Source organism: Citrus sinensis, chromosome 7, assembly GCF_022201045.2.
Source record: "Citrus sinensis cultivar Valencia sweet orange chromosome 7, DVS_A1.0, whole genome shotgun sequence".
Classification (NCBI taxonomy): Eukaryota; Viridiplantae; Streptophyta; class Magnoliopsida; order Sapindales; family Rutaceae; genus Citrus; species Citrus sinensis.
The window spans coordinates 19,648,898-19,674,809 of record NC_068562.1 but is presented as its reverse complement, the minus strand read 5'-3'; the positions used below and the strand labels follow the sequence as shown (position 1 = coordinate 19,674,809).

The 25,912-nt window shown below is 33.4% G+C and overlaps 1 protein-coding gene, 1 non-coding gene and 1 pseudogene across 2 annotated transcripts; 1 reads left to right on the top strand and 2 right to left on the bottom strand.

Annotated features, from left to right (window-relative positions):
- Positions 1-592: 592 nt before the first annotated feature.
- Positions 593-2,825, bottom strand: LOC127903690 (probable cytokinin riboside 5'-monophosphate phosphoribohydrolase LOGL10). The gene has a single exon (XM_052444161.1). It carries the CDS (start codon positions 2,327-2,329, stop codon positions 1,655-1,657), a length of 675 nt encoding a protein of 224 aa, XP_052300121.1. The 5' UTR covers positions 2,330-2,825; the 3' UTR covers positions 593-1,654.
- LOC127903689 (uncharacterized) lies at positions 2,694-8,449 on the bottom strand (annotated as a pseudogene).
- A 128-nt stretch (positions 8,450-8,577) lies between these two features.
- LOC127898961 (small nucleolar RNA R71) lies at positions 8,578-8,686 on the top strand. The gene has a single exon (XR_008050729.1). It is a non-coding gene; the product is annotated as a small nucleolar RNA R71 (small nucleolar RNA).
- Positions 8,687-25,912: the final 17,226 nt, after the last annotated feature.

Sequence of the window (25,912 nt, the reverse complement as noted above, 5' to 3'; positions counted from 1 at the left end):
GAAATTAATAATTTTCCTAATAAACACATAAAAATACACAAAATTAAATATATTTAAAACATAATTCATAATTCATAATATATTACATAAACACAAATATAAATTATAACATAAGCATAAAATAACATATTATCGCTTGATAATTAAACAATTTTTAATACTAATCACACCCCCCAACCAGCTTATTGCTAGCCCTCTAGCAATTAAAGCGTTATATTAAGATTTATAAAATTCACATGCAAGTTAATAGTTGTTCATCTATCCTCTAAATTACCAAATAAATGAACTCTCCCAAATTCCTTTACCACATTAATGTTCACTCATTATCCAGAATATCATCAAACTTTATTTTGTGCTCAAGTAATTAACACAATACTTATGGGGCTTCATTAAAAGAAAAACAACATTTTCGTTCTAAAATTCATTAGAAATTATATCTTTATGCAATAGATTATTCACACATTTTTTTTTATATTACATTTCTAACCCGTGTAGCGAGCTTTAGGTCAGTAACTCCCAGACCAGTTGGCCTTAGGGCACTAGGTGTTGAAGTACCCCTACGGACTTAATTACTCGGGTTTCTAATAAACAAACAGTATATCTATTACCCATGTAGCGAGCTTTAGGCCAGTGACTCCCAAACCAGTTGACCTTAGGGCACTAGGTGTTGAAACACCCCTACGGACTTAATTACTCGGGTTTCTAGATATAACAAAATTAAAAACATTTTTTCTTCTTCTTTTTTTTTTGATTTTTTTTGTTTTTTTGTTTTTTTGTTTTTTTTTTTGGAAATATACACTTTCTACTACCTTAGATACTATTCCTAATAAATCAAAAGAACTAAATGCTGTAAAACTTTAACTTACAACCCACTAGTATGTGTCATTGTGTGTGTGTGAAGAATGATTCAATAATACCTGTTAAATGAGTAAACAATTAAATAACTTAATAACCAAGTGGAGAGTTCACAAATTTGAGTAATTCAAAGAAAATGGAACAAAAACAACTTACTATGAATCTTAAAATCAAAATATAATACAACAAGACTATTAGGATGCGTCTCAAAAGTCGTGACTCTTTACACGGCCATCCTAGACAAAAAAAAATTTTTTTGTTTTTTTTTTTTAACAAAGAAAAGAAAAGAGAAAAGAGAAAAACAACAAACATATTTAAAACATACGTCAATTATCCCCACCCCACAACCTAATCTAAACATTATCTTAACATTTTATAATTTTACAGATATGCAAAAAAAAAAAATAAATAAATAAAAGAGAATAATAAAAGAAGAAGAAGAGGAGATCTCACCTGAACTTGATGCAGAAGCTTAAAAGTAGATAACAAAGATGAAGAAAAAGTCAATTTTTTTTTTAACAACACCTTTAAGATTAAGAAGATGCGTTTCTAGAGAGACTACATTCTCTATATCCTGCCATCTTCGACTCAAATTTGTCCTAAGTTAGTCTTTACAAAAAAAAAAATTTGTTTTTGTTTTTGTTTTTGTTTTTTTTGTAAACACATAACCAGGACTAAGACATTCCACAATTATCAACTATTCCCTCCCCCCAACCTGAAAAAGACATTGTCCTCAATGTTTTAAAAGGAAAGAGAAAGAGTGTAGAAGACATCACATGAACACTACAACAGAAAATATTTACAAACGGAGAGTTAAATCTAAATCGCACTTCTTATTACTGCCATTGTTACCGTTACCATCATTAGTCGACCAATTCAGTGCAACAGTCTGTGGATCTGGCTCTGGTGTATAAGCTTGCAAAAGATCAAGTAACTCATTAGTAGTAGAAGCAGAGATAAAGAGTTTTTTTACAGAATGTGGAACAAAATGATTCTTTATTGCATGGTTAATAAAAGTTAGCAAGCCGTCATAAAAATTATTAACATTTAACAAACCGATGGGTTTTTTATGAATGTTCAAGTGGGCCCAAGATGCAAATGTAATTAGTGCCTCAAAAGTTGCAAGATCTCCTGGCAAGAAAATAAAAGCATCAGCATGATTCATCATTTCAGATATTCTCTCTTGCATACTTGATACCACTAATTCTTCTCCAATTGGTGGGCCAGACATGCACACTAGCGGTTTCATGGGTTTTGGGATAATGCCGAGTACTTGGCTTCCTCTGGTAAAAACAGCTTCTGAGACAAGTCTTGATAACCCTCGTTCACCTCCTCCATGTACAAGATGCAGTTTCCTCTCTGCTATGACACGACCAAGATCTACAGCTGCCTGAACGAACTCTTTGTACTTTCCATAGTGAAACCCAGAAAGCACACAAATATTTTTGAATTGTTTATTCGAAGATGCTGCCATTGGACTAATTTTTCAAAAACAAGTTGCGAGTGTTTGAAAAACGAGCTCATATTTAAAGATCTTGGTGACATAAATAATGAGAAACAGCTGTAAATGGGTTGGCATATTTGTCAAATGACGAGGAAAGCTCGTGGCTCAATAATTCAAAAACAAACAGTAAAAAAAAGTAATGATTAGAAAAAGCAAACAGTAAAAGAAACCAAATATTTATTAAATACAAAATCACATCGCTAAATGCAATAATGAAAATGATAAAATAACAATAAAGTAAAATAACAGTGAAGTGAAAGGATATTTACTGGTAGTTGTGATTGTGGCTCACATCTTCCTCTGGTTTTACGTCCAGTAACGGCTTGAACGCCCTCTATGGGTCGAGGATCGGCTTCCCATCCAGTTTTCTTATAAACTGGCAAACAGGGTCTTTTTGAGTCAGATTCCCAAGACTTAACTGTGCACTTTGTTTTTGGAATAGTATCCACAAATTGTAAATCTCACGTTCCACAATTCCGCTTCGATGCGTCTTAAGAGATCGTAAGATATCATCCAACGATTCTTTACTCATGTCATCTTTAACGAATTTAATTTTATCTTCACGAGTATCAGAAACCATTCCTAAAGATTTACAATCCAGTCGTTTGCAACCAAGTCTTACACAGTTATGACATTTTGAGCCAAGTCGTTTAGCTCTCCTTTTCTTAGCAAACGTACTTTTACCAAAACCAGGCATGTAAGAAACAAATTGACCAGAAAACTCACCTGCTAATCAGACCTTTGCTTCAATTAACCAACGAATGTCAGAAGGAATGCCATTGATCATTAACAAACGCAATCGTTCACAACGAGCTTTGTAAATTTTCCTGAGGGCATTCTGAGGGAGAGAGGGAAAATGCTTATGGAGTTTATGTTGTATTTCTTTCATGCTTGATTTTGGGGTTTCAGTTATTGTGGGAAACTGAAGATACCGACTTAAGAAGTCACGGAGTACCGTTATCCGCCATTTATACGGAAAAATAAATCAAAACATACCAAAATCAAATCAAGCGTGAAAGCGAGCAAAAAGAAGCACACAATATAAAAGGAAAATGAACTTACATTCGTCCTCTCATTGAGTTAACCAAAGCTCCATTTGAAATTCATATATGCCACTCTCTACTGTTCTGAGTTGTCCCTCTAGATCCTCAACATAGGACACGAATTCTGGTGGTTGCAGATCCCAAAGTGGATGTGATTTACAGCTTTGTATCAGGCCTCTTAAGTGAAATTTTATACGCCGAAATCTTTTAAGATGTGCGAACATGTATTTTCTCATTGAGGTGCTCATGATGTAAAATGAAAATTGATGAGAGAATGTACAACTGTCAAACAAACACGCTTACACAAGAAAAATAATGTTAAAAAAAAACTATGTACAGTGCATCAATCTAAGGAAAAAAAGTCAAACAATGAAACGGTAAAATAATAGTAAAACAAAAAAAATCATTAAAGACTTAATCAAGAACTAGTGGGTCATCCAAATTAATTTCGGTGTCCTCGTCACGTGGGTGATGTTCCAGATATGGTTTTAATCTTTGACCATTAACTTTAAATGTGACACCGTTATTTGGATTCTCAATTTCTATGGCCCCATATGAATATACATTTTTTACAACAAATGGGCCACTCCATTTTGACTTTAACTTTCCTGGAAATAAATGAAGACGAGAATTATAAAGCAACACTTTTTGACCAATCTCAAATGTTTTTCGAAAAATTCTTTTATCATGAAATGCTTTTGTTCTTGCCTTAATAATTCTTGAATTTTCATATGCATCATTCCTTAATTCCTCAAGTTCATTGAATTGCAATTTTCGCATATTACCAGCATCATCCAAATTTGAATTAAAAGCTTTAATAGCCCAAAGTGATTTATGTTCAAGTTCAACAGGTAAATGACAAGGTTTACCAAAAATTAACCGATAGGGTGACATTCCTAATGATGTTTTAAATGCAGTGCGGTAAGCCCAAAGTGCATCATTAAGTCTAAGAGACCAATCTTTTCGGTTTGGGTTAACCGTTTTTTCCAAAATTTGTTTTATCTCCCTATTTGCTAATTCAACTTGACCATTTGTTTGAGGATGATAAGGGGTACCAATTTTATGTGTAATTCCATATTTTTTCATTAAAGACTCAAATGACTTATTACAAAAATGCTTACCTCCATCACTGATAATGGCTCGAGGGATTCCAAATCGACTTAAAATGTTTTCTCTTAAAAATTTAATCACAGTTTTACTGTCATTATTTCGACAAGAAATTGCTTCAATCCATTTTGAGACATAATCAACTGCAACTAATATATACAAAAATCCAAAAGATGATGGAAATGGACCCATGAAATCAATTCCCCAACAGTCAAATATTTCAATTTCAAGTATGGGATTTAAGGGCATCATGTTTCTTTTTGTAATTGATCCCAATTTTTGACATTTTTCACAACTTTTGCAAAATTCATATGTGTCTTTAAACATGGTAGGCCAATAAAATCCACACTGTAAAATTTTAGCAGTAGTTTTTCTTGAAGAAAAGTGACCACCACATGGTTCAGAATGACAAAAATTAATGACACTACTTACCTCATTATCAGGAATACATCGCCGAAAAATTTGATCTGGGCAATATTTGAACAAATAAGGATCATCCCAATAAAATTTCTTTACTTCAACAAAAAATTTCTTCTTCTCTTGAGCATTCCATTGCAATGGCATTTTACCTATAACAAGAAAATTAATAATATTAGCATACCATGGCATTGAAGAAACAGAAAATAAAAATTCATCAGGGAAAAAATCATTTATGGGTGTTATATCATTGCAGAATTCGTATGTGAGTCTTGATAGATGATCAGCAACAACATTTTCAGCACCCTTTTTATCTTTGATGGTAAGGTCAAATTCTTGTAGTAACAAAATCCAACAAATTAGTCTCGGTTTGGCATCCTGTTTACTCATCAAATATCTCACAACAGCATGGTCAGTAAACACAACAGATTTAGAGCCAAGCAAATATGAACGGAATTTGTTTAATGCAAATACCACAGCAAGTAATTCTTTTTCAGTTGTAGAATAATTCATTTGAGCACTATCCAAAGTCTTGCTCGCATAATAAATCACAAAAGGCTTACCATCCCTTCTTTGTCCTAAAACAGCACCAACAGCAAAATCACTTGCATCACACATTAATTCAAATGGCAAAGACCAATCAAGAGATTGCATAATAGGTGCAGATGTTAAAAGACAAATTATTTTTTCAAAAGATTTTTGGCAATCATCATTCCATTCAAACGGTGCATCTTTTAATGAGAGGTTACAAAGTGGTTTAGATATGGCACTAAAATTTTTTATAAACCTCCTATAAAATCTTGCATGTCCTAAAAAGGATCGCACATCTCTAACTGTTTTTGGTTGTGGCAATTTAGATATGACTTCGATTTTTGCTTTGTCAACTTCAATTCCTTTAATAGAAACAACATGACCCAAAACAATTTCAGAAGTAACCATGTAGTGACATTTTTCCCAATTCAACACGAGTTCTTTTTCAACACATCTTTTTAAAACTTTCTCCAAATTATCAAGACAATCATCAAAAATTTCCCAAACACAGTCAAATCATCCATAAAAACCTCTAAACAATGTTCAACCATATCACAAAAAATGCTTAACATACATCTTTGAAATCTTGCAGGAGCATTACAAAGCCCGAATGGCATTTTTTTAAATGCAAATGTTCCAAAAGGACATGTGAATTTGGTCTTTTCTTGGTCCTCAAGTGCTATAGGAATTTGATAATAACCTGAATATCCATCTAAAAAACAGTAGTAGGGATGTCATGCTACTCTTTCTAAGATTTGGTCGAGGAATGGTAATGGAAAATGATCTTTTCTAGTGGCTTCATTTAATTTTCTATAATCAATGCACATGCGCCAACTAGATGTAATTCGTGTTGGAATTAATTCACCTTTTTCATTTTTAACAACAGTGATTCCAGATTTTTTAGGCACTACTTGTGTAGGACTTACCCACTTAGTATCAGAAATAGGGTAGATAATTCCCACATCAAGTAATTTAAGGACTTCTGTTTTGACTACCTCTTTCATGTGTGGGTTTAATCTTCTTTGAGGTTGTTGACATATTTTAGCATTTTCTTCCAAATTAATTCTATGTGTGCAGATTAAGGGATTAATGCCTTTAATGTCATTTAAAGTCCATCCTATTGCATTTTTATGCTTTTTAAGAACAGTTAGTAACTTACCTTCTGGGTCGCTTGTTAAAGTAGAAGAAATCACAACAGGATAAGTTTGTTCTTCTCCAAGAAAAGCATATTTCAATCCTTCAGGCAAAGGTTTCAATTCCATTTTAGGTGCTTCTTGTTGTTCTGTCTTTTCAATACTTCCAAGCTCCTCAAATTTTGGCTCGTCATCATAATTTTGCGAAGTCTGCATAGAATCAAGCAACGAATTTATATTAGAAATATCAAGTTCAAATTGCTTATTTGACTCAATTGAATTAACTAAACAAACATTAGAAAGTTCAGAAAAATCCCCTTTTTGAATATTTTCCTCGATACAAGATTCAAACAATTCCTTTTGTTCATCAGTATCATCTTCATTCTCATTTTCTTTATTAGGTTGCCTGCACATGTTGAAAACATTCAATTCCAAAGTCATATTCCCAAAGGATAAATTCATTAAACCATTCCTACAATTAATCAAAGCATTAGCAGTTGCTAAAAATGGTTAACTTAAAATTACAGGAATTGGTTTGTAATTATTCACAACAGGTTCAGTTTCCAAGACAATAAAATCCACAGGATAAATAAATTTATCAACTTGTACTAAAACATCTTCCAATATTCTTTTTAGTACTTTAACTGATCTATCAGCAAGCAAAAGTGTAGTTGAAGTTGATTTTAACTCACCAAGATTAAGTTGAAGATAAACTGAATATGGAAGCAAATTAACACTAGCACCAAGATCTAGTAAAGCATGCTCAATTCTGTGGTTACCAATAATACAAGAAATGGTAGGACAACCAGGATCTTTATATTTCAACTTATTATTAGTAGACAGAATTGTACTTACCTGTTTGGCCATGAAAGCACTCTTTCTTACCTTCAATTTCCTCTTAACAGTGCACAAGTCCTTTAAAAATTTAGCATATGAAGGAACTTGCTTGATTGCATCTAATAGAGGAATGTTAACTTTCACTTGCTTAAAGATTTCATAAACTTCAGAAGAGTGGTTTGATTTCTTTGGTTTATTCAATGCATGCGGAAATGGTGGTTCAGGTGGAACACTAGTTATTTCTTCACTAGGTGTAAGTTCATTTAGTCCTTCCTTACCCTTTGAATTTTCATCATTTTCATAAGGTTCAGGCATAGGTCTATCAACAACCTTACCACTACGAAGAGTTATAACTGACTTGACTTGGTCTGTGGGTGGATTTTGTTGAATTTTAGGATTTGGTTGTGGTTGGGCTGGAAATTTTCCTTTTTCTTGAATGGTGAGTGCAGAAGCAATTTTAGCAAGAGTATCTTTCAAATCAGAAAAAGTTTGTGCATTTTGATTGTTAATAACATCTTGCTTTCTGATGAATGAATGCATTGTGTCTTCCAGATTTTTCCAGGGTGGTGGAACATATGGTGCATAAGGCTGAGGATTTTGAAAATTTTGTGGAGGTGGTGCTTGTGAAGATTGTGCATTATTATTATTCCTCCAACTGAAATTCGGATGATTTCTCCAACCAGGATTATAAGTCTGTGAATATGGGTTTGATTTATTGAAAGTGTTAATGACATTAGCTTGATCATTTAAACATTCTTTAAGTGCAGGCAAAGTGGGACACTCTTGAGTGAAATGATCATTCGAATTACATATGTTACATGCAATTTCTTGAATAGATTTTACTTGATCACTCTTTTTATGCTCCAAAGCTTCAACTTTCCTAACTAGGGATGCAAATTTTGCTTGTAAATCATGATCTTCCCTAAGGTTATGGATTCCTCCACTAGATGGAGATGATTGTTGCTTATTTGTCAATTCAAAAGTTCCAACAGTATCCCAATGTTGTGCATTTTCAGCTAATTGGTCAAGGTATTCTAGTGCATCTTCGGGATTTTTATCCCTAAATTCACCATTACACATCATTTCAACAACCTGTCTACTTTGGGGTATTAAGCCCTCGTAGAAATAAGTGACCAATCGCCAAGTTTCAAAACCATGATGTGGGCATATGTTAAGCAACTCTTTAAACCTATCCCAACATTGGTATAATGTTTCTCCATTTTTTTGAGTGAAAAAAGTGATTTGCCTTTTAAAAGAATTTGTTCTATGAGGTGGAAAGAATTTTTTTCAAAAACTGTTCTTGCATGTTATTCCAAGTTCTTACTGATCCAGATCTAAGATTTTGTAGCCAAGTTTTAGCTTTATCTTTTAATGAAAAAGGAAAAAGCTTTAATCTAATTATGTTCATGCTACAATTTTGGTCCGTGTATGTATTACAAACTTCCTCAAAATCTCTTAGATGCAAGTACGGATTCTCATATTCTAAACCATGAAATGTTGGTAAAAGTTGGATAATACCTGGTTTAAAGTTGAATCGAGATGCTTCTGGAGGAAATACTATATACGACGGTGCTCCGGTTCTGGTTGGATTCATGTAGTCTCTCAGAGTCCTTGGTTGATTCTGATCATGCCCATGTTGAGATTGGTTGTCTCCCTGATCAATTTGAGGATTAAGTTCGCCCAAAACATTTTCGCCTTCATTCTCATCCATGATTGGTGGTGGAGATTGAGATCTACGAATTAACCTGCCACTTGAAGATCGAGACCAATGTCTCATGCAAGGGTTATGTTATAAAGATAATATTTACAAAAATTGATAACAAAATAAAATAATAAAAAAATAAGCAAATAATATAAGTATACAAAAGAAAATTAAATAATAAAAATGGTGGTTGAACCCACCAACAAAGTAAAAAATAAATAAATAAATAAATGCAAAATAAAAAATGGTGGTTGAACCCACCAATTAAAAAAATAAAAAATACAAAATTAAATAAATACTGAAAATTAAAGTTAAGAGTTAGTAGTTAGTTTGGTGGTTAAACCCACCAATAAAACAAAAACAAATAAATAAATACGAAATAAAATAAATGCAGAAAATTAAATAACTGAAATTAAATAAAAGTTAGGAGTTAGCAGTTAGTAAGTTAAGAGTTAGTAATTAGAGTTAGTAATTAGAGTTAGTAGTTAAAGTTAGTTTGGTCCAAAATAAGTCCAAATATGTCCAAATATGTCCAAAGTATGTCCAAATATGTCCAAGTCTTGATTATGTTGAGGAATTTCGTCTAGGGATTTTATTGCAAATTATTTTTAATTTTATGGTCAAACTATAATTTTTAGAAGTTTAGAATAGCAATTGGGATGAAAGTGAAACAGTTGAAAGATGTCGGGGTCCGAACATAATTACCAGAAGATTGGGCTAGAAACAGAAATTATTGGGGTGAAACGAGAATTATGAAAGATATGGGGACAAAAGAAAATTTAAGAAAAGGAAAAGGGGGCAAACGAAATTTTACATATAAGAGAAAAATAAAAAACGGAAAAACAAACCAAATAAAAAACTTTTCCCCGGCAACGGCGCCAAAAACTTGACACAACTTAAAAGTAAATTTTAACTCCCAAGTATAAGAGTGTCTTGTTGTATTATAACTCGGTGAGTCCGAAGTTGATCCACAGAGAAAAGATTTAATTAGTTTATTTTATTTTATCTAAAAATTGAAATTAAAACTTGAATATAAACAACTTAATTTAAATGAAACTATGGAATTGAACTAGTTAGGGTTATGGATCCACTCTTAGAAATAAATAAAACTTAATAAATTCTTTTTGCCAATTTATTTTAGATTTATTACCCAAAAGATTAATTATACAAATTATTATTATTTTCCCTTTAATTTTATGATGGATTAAGTATTTATTGTGTCAAAATTTAATTTGTCTACAATAAGTCAAAATACCATTTCACCATGCCTTATATTAAGATCTTAAGAATTTATTGTGCCAAATTCATTTGTTTGTCTACAATAAATCAAATTTTCAAAATATAAAACATGTATAAAATTAAATAGAAAATAATTTAATTTATAAAATTAAACATAGAATTTGATTAAATCATATTTATTTCTTAAGAGTTTTACCTTCCCCAAACTAATATTATTTAGTTAAGCATAATTAAAATAAAAAGAAGTAGTAAAATTGAATTACTTATAATTAAAAGAAATAAAAACAACTAAAATTGGAAATAAAACTAATTTTATTAATGAAAATAATTATACAAAATATTAAAAACACACCTGGAAATCAAGATTACAGGGAGATGGAGAGAATTTGAGAAGAAGAGAGTTGTAGAGAGATTATTAAAACATAAAAATGAGGCTCTATTTATAGAAAAATAAATTCATAATCCAGTGCTTTGCGGTCCATCATAGGCTTCATGCATGTGCTCCTCACAACCCTTAGATCAAGATCCAATGGCTGGTCAAACTTCAAAAGTCAACATCACACATGGCATCATTTGACTCGTCCGATTTACCCAAAGAACGGTTGAGATTTGGTGGGTTAATGGGTGGATCGGGTCGACCTGAATACAAAGATTCGGATCCTCCAACTTGCTTCACCAACCATTGCCACGTGGCACAATCATGGCCATTGAATCATGAACGGTTGAGATTTAGTCAAGATTGCCAGTTATCCCATGCACTCATATCTATTGTAAGCTCATTTCATCATCCAATCAGTGCTCGGTCAACAGGAAAAGTCAACTTTTTTTACACAAGCCCAATTTTAAGCCGATCTTGACTGATCTTAAGGTTTTCGGACCTCCGGAATCCAAATTTGACCTCCGTTTATCTGTTTGGAGCCTCGAAGTACGTGAAATTAATAATTTTCCTAATAAACACATAAAAATACACAAAATTAAATATATTTAAAACATAATTCATAATTCATAATATATTACATAAACACAAATATAAATTATAACATAAGCATAAAATAACATATTATCGCTTGATAATTAAACAATTTTTAATACTAATCAATCTTCTTTTTACTGTTAGTCGATCGTCGTCTCTTGTTTTGGGTGTCTTTGAAGTTTCCTTTGAGCTTAAAGATTCTTTGACATTTTGCATTGTCAAAGATTATCTTCCATATATTAAATTATCAACAAAAAGCTCATAAGAGGGACATAATGAAGACGACAAAATGATAGCTTTATCCTTATCTTCAATCTTAACAATTATATCTTTCAGATCTAAGATAATCTTGTTGAAGGCATTAATATAAGTAGATAGAAAGTTGTCTGGCATTAATATAAGTCGATAGAAAGTTGTCTTCTTCCATTTAGAGGATGTATAGTTTTTTATTTGCATCAGCCTCTTTATAAGAGACTTCTTTGTGTACAAATCTTTCAGTTCTTCTAAAGACTAGTAGTTGTAGTTTGATCTCCCATTTCTTTTGGAAATCCATCGCCAAGACTTTAGAATTATAGTGTTGTGTGCTTTGCCCATGGCATCTTGAAGATCATCATCTTCAATCTTGCTTGGTTTCTTGGACCTTTGACTTTCCCCCAATACTTCTTCAATACACTAATAATAAATCGGCAATGTCCTCATCTTAAGCCTTTACAGATGAAAATCATTCTCCTCAGTGAACTTTTCCACATCCAGCTTCTGAGTAGCCATTCTTGAAACAAGAATCTGAGATGTAAAGCTCTAATAACAATTTTTTGGAATTAGATCAGTAGTTAATTAATTTATAACCTACAATTTAATTATGACACACTGATAGTTATATCAAGAGTGGAAAACGAGTCAATCAAAGATAAAAAAATTCAAAACATTACTGATAAAGATAAAGAGAAATAGAATAAACAAAGTTATAGAGATTTAGCCATGGTGGTTATACATCCTCTTGAGACACAAAGCTATGTCTTATTCTATTGATGTAAATCTAGATGTAAGCTTACGGGAAATGTTACAAGGAATTGAATGAAACAAAATTCAGCCTTAAAGGCTATATATACAAGTCTAAAAGCATCCATCAAGTTGGTTTAAAAGCTAGCTTGCATTATGGGTTTATTACAACAAACCTAGTTTTTTGTCACTTTTCTCAACCATTTTTTATAACCTTGCCACATGCACAGCACGTGAATTCCATAAGTGAGTTAGTCAGCATTCAAGCTTGTCACTTTGAGCTTATAATAGTTGAGCGAATCACGTGCAAGGTACACCCTTTACTTACTTTACTTATATGACATCAGTTAGATGCCATACAAGTGATCTGAGCTTTGAACCAATAAGTTGTCTGATACTATGTTAACTCACGTGTATATATATATATAGCAAGTTACGTTAGCAAGTTAGCAAGTTACGTTAGCAAGTTACGTGTTATATGTTTCCTAGTTTGATAGGATTTCCTTTCCTTATGAACTAGGGTTATGTACATATAAATATTGATCAATAAAGAGCAGACGCATCACCATGCAAGCGACTGCAGTTTTTGCATCGTAAATTTCTACATGGTATCAGAGCAAGATGGAAGACCAAACTCAAACAAAAATAAAAGATAAAAAGGCTAGCGGAAGTGGATTGGGCAAGACAATGATGTCTCCTTACTTCCTCTCGGCCAGTGATAACCCTGGAACTATCATTACTCAAGTGCAACTTCGAGGAACCAACTATGACGAGTGGGCAAGGGCTATGCGGACTGCATTGCGCGCCAAGAAGAAATTCGGTTTTGTTGATGGAACCGTGAAACAGCCTGCTGATGACTCCGTTGATTTGGAGGATTGGTGGATGGTGAATTCAATGTTGGTCTCCTGGATACATAATACAATCGAACCAAACCTGCGATCAAGACTTATACAGAAGTTGCTAAGTTGCTGTGGGATGATATCAAGGAAAGGTTCTCTGTTGGGAATGGACCACGTGTGCAGCAACTCAAATCTGAGTTAGCGAATTGCAAGCAGCGAGGTATGACTATTTTGAATTATTATGGCAAACTCAAGATGTTGTGGGAAGAAGTGAGTAACTACGAGCAATCGCCTACTTGTCTATGCGGCAATTGTACGTGTAATCTAGGTGCGGAATGGGATAAGAAACGAGATGAAGAAAAGTTGCATCAATTCTTGATGGGTCTTGATGAAGCCATGTACGGTGGTGTGCGGTCTCATATTCTAAGCACCGAGCCGCTGCCAAAGTTGAACCGTGCCTATGCCATAGTCATTCAGGAGGAGCAGGTTCAGTCAATTACACGTGCTAAAGAAGAACGAAGTGAACCTATAGCATTTGCCGTTCAAGCCGCGCAAGGATCACATGATAACCATGATAAGACTTCTGTACTTTGTACCCATTGCAACAAGACTGGACATGAAGCATCTTCCTGTTTCCAGCTTATTGGGTATCCCGAATGGTGGGGTGAACGACCGAAAGCCACGAGGAATGCAGGTCGTGGTCGCGGTAATTCACGACAGAATGGTGGAAACAATGGGCGTGGTCGTGGAGGTCCTGCTCGAGCCAACGCTGCTCAAGTCGCAACAGGGTCTAACAATCCGTCTGGAGAACTCACGGAATCAGCCGCAAGCGGTCTCAACGGTTTGAGCAGTGAGCAGTGGAACACATTGCTTAATCTTTTAAACAGTCAAAAAGATAGCAACTCACGGATCAGTGGTAAGCGTAATTCAATGGAGTGGATTCTGATACTGGGGCCTCACATCACATGACGGGAAATAGAAAAATCTTACGCGACATTGTATCTGTTATTCCCTGCTCTATTCGGCTGCCTGATGGAAATGTGACAATAACAAATACAGAAGGAACAATTGTGCTTGCGAGCCACCTGCGACTAAATAATGTTTTATTTGTGCCAAGTTTAACTTGCAATTTAATTTCTGTATCGCAACTGATTCGAGATGTCAATTGTTTTATCCAATTTTCTGATCAATTATGTGTGATACAGGACCGCATTACGAGGATGCTGATTGGAGCGGGTGAGCAGCGAGAGGGACTATTATTTTTGGGACATTGGTTCGGCCGTCGCTCTATCTAGTGTTGCCAACCGAGCTTGTGATTTATGGCATCGAAGGTTGGGGCATCCTTCCTCTAAAGTTGTTCAGCTGCTTCCATTTATTGATTCGGCTTCTTGTCTGTCTAGTTTTCAGAACTATGATGTATGCTTTCGAGCAAAACAGTGTCGTGACAAATTTGTTTTAAGCAATAACAAAGCTTCAGATATTTTTGAATTGATTCATTGTGACTTGTGGGGACCTTATCGCACAGCTAGTTCTTGTGGTGCTCATTATTTCTTGACTATTGTTGATGATTTTTCTCGCGGTGTTTGGACATATCTGCTAATCGCAAAGAATGAGGTTAGGCGTGTATTACGCAATTTTTTGAGTATGGTCTCTAGACAATTTCATAAACTTATTAAAATTATACGGACAGACAATGGGACAGAATTTATGCATTTATTTGATTTCTTTGCTGAGCATGGCATTCATCATCAAACATCCTGTGTGGGTACTTCTCAACAGAATGGTCGAGTTGAACGCAAGCATCGACACATTCTCAATGTTGCTCGCGCTCTGCGCTTTCAGGCTTTCTTACCCATTGAATTCTGGGGTGAATGTGTCTTAACTGCTTGCTACTTGATCAATCGAACACCTTCTGTTCTTCTTGACGGACAGACTCCTTATGAACGACTATTTGGCAAGGCACCATCTTATGCAAATATTCGATCATTTGGTTGCCTCGCTTATGCCTACAACCGTGGTCATCGCGGTGATAAATTTGCTAGTCGAAGTCGTCGTTGTATATTCATGGGTTATCCCTTTGGTAAAAAGGGATGGTATTTATATGATTTGGAGAGTGCATCATTCTTTACTTCCCGGGATGTAACGTTCGTTGAGCATGACTTTCCCTACAAGGCTCTAACCGAACCAGCTGCTACTGTCATGCCTGCTCCTGAGCGTGATGAACCGGTTTTAGCTGAGGATTTATCACATGATATAAGCGCTCCTATTGTCTCACCAGATTCACAGGATACAGGGGATGTTCTTAAGACCATTAATACTCCATCACCAGTACCCGCCTCTTCTACTTTTGATGAGCATGCTTCCGATGACAGTGGGGGCATTGAAGCTATTGAGACATCATTGCAGCAACAACCGGCGTTGGGGCGTCATCTTAGACAGCGGCAACAATCGATTAAGTTAAAAGATTATGTCTTACATACTGTTCAGCATTTGAGTCCCTCTTCGCGGCCTTCTTCATGCTCACACGCTCAATCACTTCCTGCAGGTAGTCCTTATCCCATACTTGATTATGTGAATTGTAATAATTTTTCTATTCGACATTGTGCTTTTCTAGCAGCGATTACTGCAGGAGTTGAGCCTGCCTCTTTTGCTGAAGCCGTGAGAGATCCTAAATGGCGTGAGGCCATGAAATCTGAATTACAGGCACTGGAAAATAATAACACATGGACTGTTGTGTCTCTACCACCTGGAAAGCGTTCTATAGGTTGTAAGTGGGTATACCGGATTAAGTACAATGCCGACGGTACAATTGAAAGATACAAAGCTCGCTTGGTGATCCTTGGGAACAAGCAAGTTGAAGGAATTGATTACACAGAGACATTTGCTCCTGTCGTAAAACTTGTTACAGTTCGAACTTTTTTGGCTGTTGCTGCGGCTAGGAATTGGGAGCTTCATCAGATGGATGTTCACAATGCTTTCTTACACGGTGAGCTTAATGAAGAAGTTTACATGCGCTTACCGCCTGGTTTCACCTCAAACGAATCTGGAATGGTTTTTCGTCTAAGAAAGTCATTATATGGATTAAAGCAAGCTCCTCGTTGTTGGTTTGCAAAGTTGGTAGTAGCTTTGAAGACTTACGGCTTTGCTCAATCAAGCTCGGATTATTCCCTTTTTACCTTGCGTCGAGATAACATACATCTACTTGTGCTTGTGTATGTTGACGATATAATTGTTTCGGGAAACAACAGCGAAGCTATTCGGGTATTCAAAATGTATTTAAGTGGTTGTTTTTATATGAAAGATCTGGGTCCATTGAAATATTTTTTGGGTATTGAAGTTGCAAGAAATCCGACAGGAATCTTCCTGTCTCAGCGGAAGTATGTGTTAGATATTATCTCTGAGGCTGGATTACTTGGTGCAAAACCAGCCCCATTTCCCTTGGAACCGAATCATCAGCTAGCTTTGGCCGAAGGCCTATATTTTTCTGATCCTGCAAAATATAGACGACTCGTCGGCAGATTAATTTATCTTTCCGCTACAAGGCCAGAGTTGTCTTACTCGGTTCATCTGCTTTCTCAATTTATGCAGCAGCCACGGGAGCGACATTGGGACGCAGCTTTGCGGGTCATTCGCTATCTGAAAGGTAACCCTGGTCAAGGTGTGTTTTTAAGCTCAGATTGTGATTTGCAACTCTATGGGTGGTGTGATTCTGATTGGGCAAGCTGCCCCCTATCTCGGCGTTCTTTATCTGGGTGGTTTGTCATGCTTGGATCCTCTCCTATATCCTGGAAATCTAAGAAACAACACACTGTTGCGCGATCCTCTGCTGAAGCTGAATATCGTGCCATGGCAACAGTTACATGTGAGCTCAAGTGGCTCAAAGGATTGTTGATGTCTCTCGGCGTTGATCACTCACGACCCATGCACCTGTATTGTGACAGCCAGGCTGCTCTTCATCTAGCTGCCAATCCTGTGTTTCATGAGCGAACCAAGCACATCGAAGTTTACTGTCATTTTGTCCGCGATGAAATTCAACGAAGAAACATACGGCCTGCCTATGTGTCTACTCATATTCAGCTAGCTGATATCTTCACAAAGGCACTTGGCAGCAAAGAGTTCGAGTTTCTTCTTCGCAAGTTGGGCATTCGTGATCTCCATGCTCCAACTTCAGGGGGGGTGTTAACTCACGTGTATATATATATATAGCAAGTTACGTTAGCAAGTTACGTGTTATATGTTTCCTAGTTTGATAGGATTTCCTTTCCTTGTGAACTAGGGTTATGTACATATAAATATTGATCAATAAAGAGCAGACGCATCACCATGCAAGCGACTGCAGTTTTTGCATCGTAAATTTCTACATACTAAACTACCATCTTGTCTAACACACATGGCCTAAGCTGACATTGTCATTTGTTCTTAAATCTTATTTTGGCTCATACTTCAACATAAATACATTACTGCCATTCAAATGAGCTCCATGCTAGAATCGATTTTAGAAAAACAATTAGTAATGAACCGATCGCAAGAGAGGAAATAAAATCAAGGGGACTTTATAATTCTCGATTCAATGTTCATGTAGAATATACTGACATATGCATTGTTTTTTCTCTCCATTTCTCTTCTGCAAGTAGTGCTTTTTCTTATTTTCATATACCCAAAGGTTTGGTGTAGCACCTAAAGAAACCACCACTCAATATGCCATTTAACAAATTATTTAGAACTTAATGACAACCATGGAATAGAAAGTGCACAAGTGATACATATCAACAAATATTATTAGTATTTAGTATAAATATCTTACAATTTTCATACTCAAAACTTAGCTATAGAGCCAGGGGAATTCTTATTCTCCTCAACACATCCAGTGTCAAATTTAGACTTTGATATTATATAAAATCAAACAAATGACCTAATTCATACTAAAAAAAAAGCTCAAGAGTATGATTACCTCTAGCCTATATATATTCTTAGTCTAAGAACTATTATCAACCAATGAAGAATATTATCCTCAATATAATAAACTGATATCAATCTTCTATGATATAGTTGACTTTTTCAATTAGTATGGTTATGATTGTGCTAAAATCAATCTTCTACATTTTAGTTAGGCTTTTCCAATTGATCAAATGATAGATATGTTAAATTAACATTTTACTATTGAAATGTTTCCTAGTCATACTATTATACATCCAATAAAAGATTCTTTTTTTTCTTTCTTTCTCTCCAACAGCATGATTGCCTCTCAAGTTCTCTCAACTTTCTTATTCTTCAAATCTTCTTCCATCTTTATGTCCATGTTGGGGAAAAATTAGTTTAAAAAAAAAACTTTTAGGATCGCTCTCATATAATATATAAGAATTTGTAATCTAGAAATCGTACCTTAAAAATCTGATTTGGCTTTTTCTACTGAAGTGATTTAGGCTCCCAGGTCACGATCCGTCACCACCACTCCTTTTAGATCACGATCCGTTACCAAATAATCTTCCAAACTATGACTTAATTTTGATCTGCACTTGACGTGTGGGTGCCTTTATCACCATTAAAGCAACTAGCACGAGAAATTTTTTCTCTCAACAATTGAGAGAAAAATATTTTTCTCTAATCTGTATAAAGTGGCTGCTCTCTTTCTTTTGGGAGAAAATAAGCCCTTTTATATTTCTATCTAGTGGAAACCCAAGGCTCCATGTTTTATATTATTTAATTCTATTAAATCAAGTTTGATTTAAATTAAAAATAATAAACCAAAAGTAACGTTACTTCTTTCTTGTCATAGGGGCCCACCTTATAAAATAACACAAGACCCCTTAGACACAAGTACATTACATGAAGCCTCCCACTAAATAATATATTTAGGCTTTTAACTCAAATAGCTAGTTATCTTGTTTATTAATCCAGTAGCGGTGCAGTCAATTAAATAAGCTAGCCCGGGAATCATTTGGGAACATACAATAATGGCTACAATAATTAGGCTTGTAATTAAATTAGTCCAATTATTTAATTCCAAATCTACTCCACTAAAAGATTGAAACTGGCCTCCATAATTATATGCTCGAATAATAATTCCTCCCAAGCCACATTGATTTCTTTACTGCTCAATTCTTTGTACCACATCATTAATTAAATCGATATCTCAACTGTCCAATCAATTTAATTACATCTTGTTCCTTGATAGTTACTGATTTTTTTTAATAATCATTTTCAACATACTAAATATGTTGACACACTCTGGCCAGAGAATTCTATGATCAAGTACCGAAAATCTATCAAGAGATATGTTGTACAAATTCTATATTGTTAATCTATAACTCCAATACTCATAATTGCTACCACCAAGATACCGGGTAATCTTGACTAGAAGTATGTGTCGTGCTCATTGGTAACTCAAATGAAATAACAATTACAATCATGAAATCATAACTAACTCAAGATTAAGATTACAGTAAAATCAATGCCTATGAGATTTAATAAGTCTGACAGTCATTTCAAGGTTAATTAAATCTCATATGTGATCATGTTTAATGTAGTCGTACTACATCAATAAATTCATACATGATTAAGACAAATCATTCAATGAATTCATTACAGTCTATATCTAAATAAAGTGCCTAACTTTATTTATCAACTGCGAACTAAATTTATTTAATCATAAGATAACTTGTATTTATATCTTCTGTGAATCCACATGGTGATCACATAAATACATATAATATGATTAAATGGACTTTAATCAAAATATTAATACAATTAAGATATTTGAATAAAATACCTCATTTATTTTATTAATCATAAAAATTATTTATTACAATTAGATAAACACATATGCTTTTAAAGAACATATTTTCCCAACACATAAGAGAGCATTTATCTTGATGCTTTTATCATTTCATGTCAATGTTTTCTTCCATCTAGATCTATGACAATTTTTATGATAGCTTTTAGGTCATTTAGTGGTTACAATTTTTGTGTGTTGTTTCTGTAGATATGAAACGTATAGATTTGATATATTGCAAATTGTAGACAGTACATAAATCAATCTTTACATGATATTCATAATTAAATTAGTTGATACGGCCTAATCAAGTGACGGAGGGTAATGTAAATGAAGATATGAGTGTTCATACAACGTTGTTATGTGCACAATTGGTGGAGAGGTGCAGGACACCAGCCTTCCTTCTCGCATGTCAGTGTGGTTTCATTGATATGTCCAATTGTTTATAGTAATGAATTTCTTGTAAATTAATAAATATCTATTATCAATTGTGTCTGATTGTAATATATTTTATGTCAAATGACATCAATTATGTTGTTTTTTATCTTGGACAAAAAAAAATATGTTGTTCATTTTAAAAGTAAAAAGTACCACCATTCTATAGAAACTAACAAAAATTGTCATTCCCACGTACCATAAGACTCCCACTTGTTAAAAAGGTAAAAGAAAAAGAAAAGAAAATTTCTACCAATTAAAGTAGGGGTGTGCATTTCATGTTCCGGTTCGATTTTTATGGGTTTTAGTACGGGTTATAATTCGTTCAGTTTTGAGAATTTAATCCAAAGGAGTTTAAAAGTTGGTTTGGTTTGGTCTGGGTTTAAGTTATAATTTCAAATTAAAATTCAGTTTGAGTTAGGATTTGGAAATTTTATATTCTATTTTGTTTTAACCTAAATCAAATTTAAACTCGATTAATTTTTACTTTTCAACATAACCAGTTTTTATGGTCAAACCGAACCGAATAAAAAATTGATAAAAATTTTGAGTATAATTCGGTTCAGTATGACCAGACCAAATCGAACCCAGCGCCACCTCTGAATTAAAATTTTTGAAATTTTACCTTCTGCTGCTTGTCAAGTACTTAAAAATTTATAAATGTGTTAAATTTCTAGAGAAGGAAATGAAAAGTCCCATCTGTCAAATCAAAATAATAGTAATACCAAAAAAAAAAGACAGTGCAGCTTTAATCAAGTAAAATAATTGAGAAAAAAAGTTAAATAATTGAGGAAGTAGTTTGTCGAGGAGTGGATTTGTTGCCTGCACATGTCACTCTCACAATTCTTGTCTCACTTCCAAACTCAAACCTTAAGTTTTGGTGAGTCAATTTTGAGTTTTGAAACATTTATTATTACGACTCGGTAAGTTACATAATTTACATTAATTATAGAGTTATTTTAAATAAATTTAATTTAATATAATTGTCGAATACTCTTAAATTATTAGATAAAACTGTTAAATCAATGTCTGTCACATCTTTATTATTATGAATTGAAAAATGAATGACGAAGGCATTAGACTTGTTTTGGATGAGAACAAAAGCAAAGCAACAAAGTCACGCGCATACATCATGCATCGACCTTTCCTTTTCTTAACGTCAACGTCCGTCGTACATCGATTCATACTCGTATCCCCACGCTTGCAATAACATTTTCAATATTTTGGACACAAAATGGCAAGAGAATATGAGCATGACAAGAGAATACGAGCACAGACTGTGATAGTTCATGCCAAATATATATTATTTCTCAACACGCATTTAAGAATCTCATCCTTAGAAATGAGTATCAATATGCACTAAATAGTAAGTACGTGGACATGTGCTAAAATTATGTGACTCTCATTAAATAATATTTATTTGTGGATTAATCAGATAATATCTCCCGACAGCACCAGTCAGTATAAGTTTAGCACCGTGTTACTATGTCATTACTCCTCATGGCTTTATTAACCCCACAAAAATAGTCAATGTTGTTGGTATATAATTCCTTTACAACAGCTAAGATGGATAGATAAGGTCAAGTCCGAAAAAATTCTCCATTATCTTATTAGAACTTTGATCATTATGAGGAAGGCATTAGTAGCGTCTGGAGTTATTTTTTGTTGTTGCTTTTAGAGTATTGTCCTAATCAAAACTGAGCCTAAGCTCTTCTATCGAAAATTTTAAGTCTTGTACTTGAGACATATGTGACCTATTTTATTTGAGTCTAACGTGGCTTTTGATGTATTATATTAGCCAACTTTGACCCTTTTAACATTTATTTATCTTCAAAAACAAATAAACAACTTGCCTTCTTTTTACAAATTTTCTGACATTTTTCCCGAGCAAACCAAATGTCCTCTCAATCAAAACGGTGGGTGTGGAAGCTTTTGGCTTGTTCGGAAAAATTTTGGGCAAATTTCTTAGAGCGAAGTAGCATTTTTGTTATTAGATTTTGTTAAGAGTGGTTGGCTTTTGTCCGTATCAATTGATTCAGGTGTAGATATTCAAAATGAATTCATGTTAACGAAAAGATAAGCATAGAGGACCCTCTTCTTCATTTCATCAACAATAATATACAACATTCCATATGAGAATGCAAAAGCTATTTGAATTTCCCCAATGTCAATTGTCAAATGCAAAGTACTCTTCAACACTTTCTTTAACTAGTATGTTTCTGTACATGTAACATTTAATGTTAAGGACACCTTTTGCGTTTATATAGAACGATAAACACTTTCATCTCCTCAAGGATGCAAATTTTTAAGCAGTTGTAGGTTTTTGTATTTCAAACTATAAATGTAACCAAAGATCAGACGTGCGTGTGTGTGTGGTTTAAGTAACTAAATGGTTTGCAGTTGTCAAGATTTTGTTAGACTAATCAAGGCTGTGTTTGGGGCAGCTGCACTGCCATAGAGCAGCTGCTCCCCAACATATATTCTGGAGAATATTCCTCCAAAATAAAAGTCACAGCGCAGCTGCTCCAAACGCATGCTTAGTACATTACACTATGATTTTAGAATTCATAATTTTTAGATCTCGATGATCAATTGTTATTTGTTTCCTTATTCTTATTTTAAATTGAAACAAGTGAAAAATGTGTTCAATGTTATACTTGAAAATAGGATATTTTCAAATGCAGAAGATTCATGTTCTCAAAAAATTACTAGTGTTAAAATTGGCAAATTACTAAATGATGTGTTTTGCATTTTTCAAACATATAATTTGACAAATACGAAATATAATCATTTGTAATATTTTCAATGGTTTTGTCTAACAAAAAAATTATATTCGTTGAATATTGGTCCTTTCATACGGTCAAATGCATTCTGAATAAAAATTACAAGATTCAATTTCTCAAATATTGTAGGTAGAAATGGGCACGGGTCAATTTCGGTTCAAAATCAAAATAAAGCTTATCCCTTTTTTTACAAAATATAATCCAATCTGAATTGGTTCTTGGTTCAATTTTTTTTTGTTTTAAACCCTAAATTCCTTTGTATTTTATGGTTTTTTCAATTTTTTTTCCTTTTTATATAAACTGATCATTTTTTTTTTTAATTTTTGAAACCAGCAATAGTTTTTTTGCCCACCCTAATTGTAGGTGTTGATTTCCATAAGTAAATGATATGATACCACCTATCCTTGCCTAAGTAAACACAAGTAAAAGACCGAGTTTATCCTCAATTGAACAACTTTGCAAAATGCTTAAGAAAACATAATAGATGGAAGAGAAGAATCATGAGCTTCATCCAACAAAACATGTGATTAATTTGAAACTCCCCGTGCAACTAATTCTTCCAAACCAAAGAAATAATCAATTATTAGATATAAACAAGAGAATCTCAATTCTTGCCGAGTAACTGACTATAAATAGTGTCAAATTTCAGCTGCTACTATTTATTTAAAAAATTCTAGATTTGGCTAAACCTTTTCAAATTTCTTTTCACTATACTAAGTTGAGTATTAGAGTGTCCTTAGCAAGTACACAATATTAGAGTTTCCTTAATTAGCAGGTACACGATCTGCACATCGAAGTATTTTTACACTTGGGTTTTGTGAGATTCTAATGTACTTTTATTGTAAGGTTGAATTTGTGACTATCTTTGATACATTTGTTCCAAAAAAATAGCTTTGAAATTATTGGACTTGACCCTTCATTGGAGTTTTAGCAAAGAAATGGGGCAGTAGACTAGGCAGATCCTGAAAGTCTTGTGTAAAACTGAAAGTTTTGGCCTAGTGATTTGAAGATTCAAGAAAGACCACTTTAGAAACATGCTTAATAAGTGGGAGCCGCTAAGTTACATTCAATCTAATTCACACAAATTGTGTAACAAGTAGGCCTCAAAACTTTTGTATAGAAATTGAAGAGTTACAACCAGATGAAATGAATTTTGAAATCAATGTCTGTCTATGATATAATTGAGGCTTTTTGTGAGTTTCAAGATTTTTGGATACATGTGATGTACTCTCTTCGACTTATCAAAGGTGATATATTTTTTTTTTTTTGAAAAGATCAAAGGTGATATTAATATTGAAATATAATGCTTTTAAAATTAAACTGAACTATAGAAATTATAAACGTGCTAGCAACTATCATTACTCATTGGTTTGTCTCCCTATTAACCAAAAGCACCTAAGCTAAAAAGCAAACTCTGAAAGTCTTATGTACTTTTTCCTTTTCCCATAATAAAGTTTGAATGATGTATCTAAAACCAAATATTTACCAATGACCGGTTGAGTCTCTGCATTTATTAGAACTCTATTTTCCTCCTAATTTTTAGGTAGAAACCTTGAACTTGGTCTAAATTATTTCAATATCTATCGTTGTTATATATTAAAAAAAAAAAAAGTGTACCAATGACAATGAGCCAAATGACATTAGCAAAACCGAAATTATGTGCCATATGTGTGATTCAATTCCAAGTACCAAAATATTCCATGTCACTCGCGAAACCCATCATTGGTAGTTGGAGTTTTATAATTATGTTAATCCTTTCTTCTCTTCTGTTTATATTATAGGAGAAATTAAATTTCAAAGTTTAGCATAGGCAAATTTAAACTGTAAGTCCCTAACATTTTGTATTAAATCTTGCCCTAAAATGCATGTTGAGTAATATTAATATCACAAATTTGTACCATATATATTCTTATAATTTTAAAGCAGAATAGCATAACATCATCGCATATAATACTTATCATTAACATTGAATCATATATTCCATAACACATTAATAGTATTAAACAAGGATTAAAAAATTCATTGGACTTTTATCAATTAGCTTTCACCTTAGCAAACACATGAATCTACCACTCCTAGGAGTTTGACTAAGTGATTGTAAGTTGCTTTTTATGGTTGACCATCTAAGTTTTAATATGAAGAAATTAAGGAACTAAAAATTTAAAATAGACTTTACTCACCCCCTATTTAGAAAAGAAAAAGAAGATAATGTATGTAATTGATATTTGATAAAAATGAAAAAAATAAAATAATACATTTAAATTATTTATGACTATTAAGGTAAAAACTACGCACAAAATTCTTAATTAAGCATGACTAAAACGAAAAGAGAATCCATTTCTATTAAGAGTTATTGAGTTTTTTAAGCATCAATCAGTTAAGCTTTCAGGTCAAATTATATAGTTTTTTAGTATTAAATAATTTTATAGTTATAAAAAGGAAGATGATGAGGTCGGATAGGGGTTAAAAAAATAAAAATAACGGCAAAAGAGGTATCATAGCATAGAAAATTAAGGTGAGAAAATGTTATAGTATTTTCCAAGTATATTTTAACTTTGTTAAAGTGAGGACGATGCCAAATATTAAATAAAACACAAATTTCAGCACGATGAAAGCTATTTTTTTGTTCATTAGTGCATTACAATTTGTGTTATTTTATTTTAAATTTCAAAACATTAGAGAAATGTATTTTTTTTTTCCTTGGTGACATTCTCATTTTATTTTAAATTTTAATATATTAGAG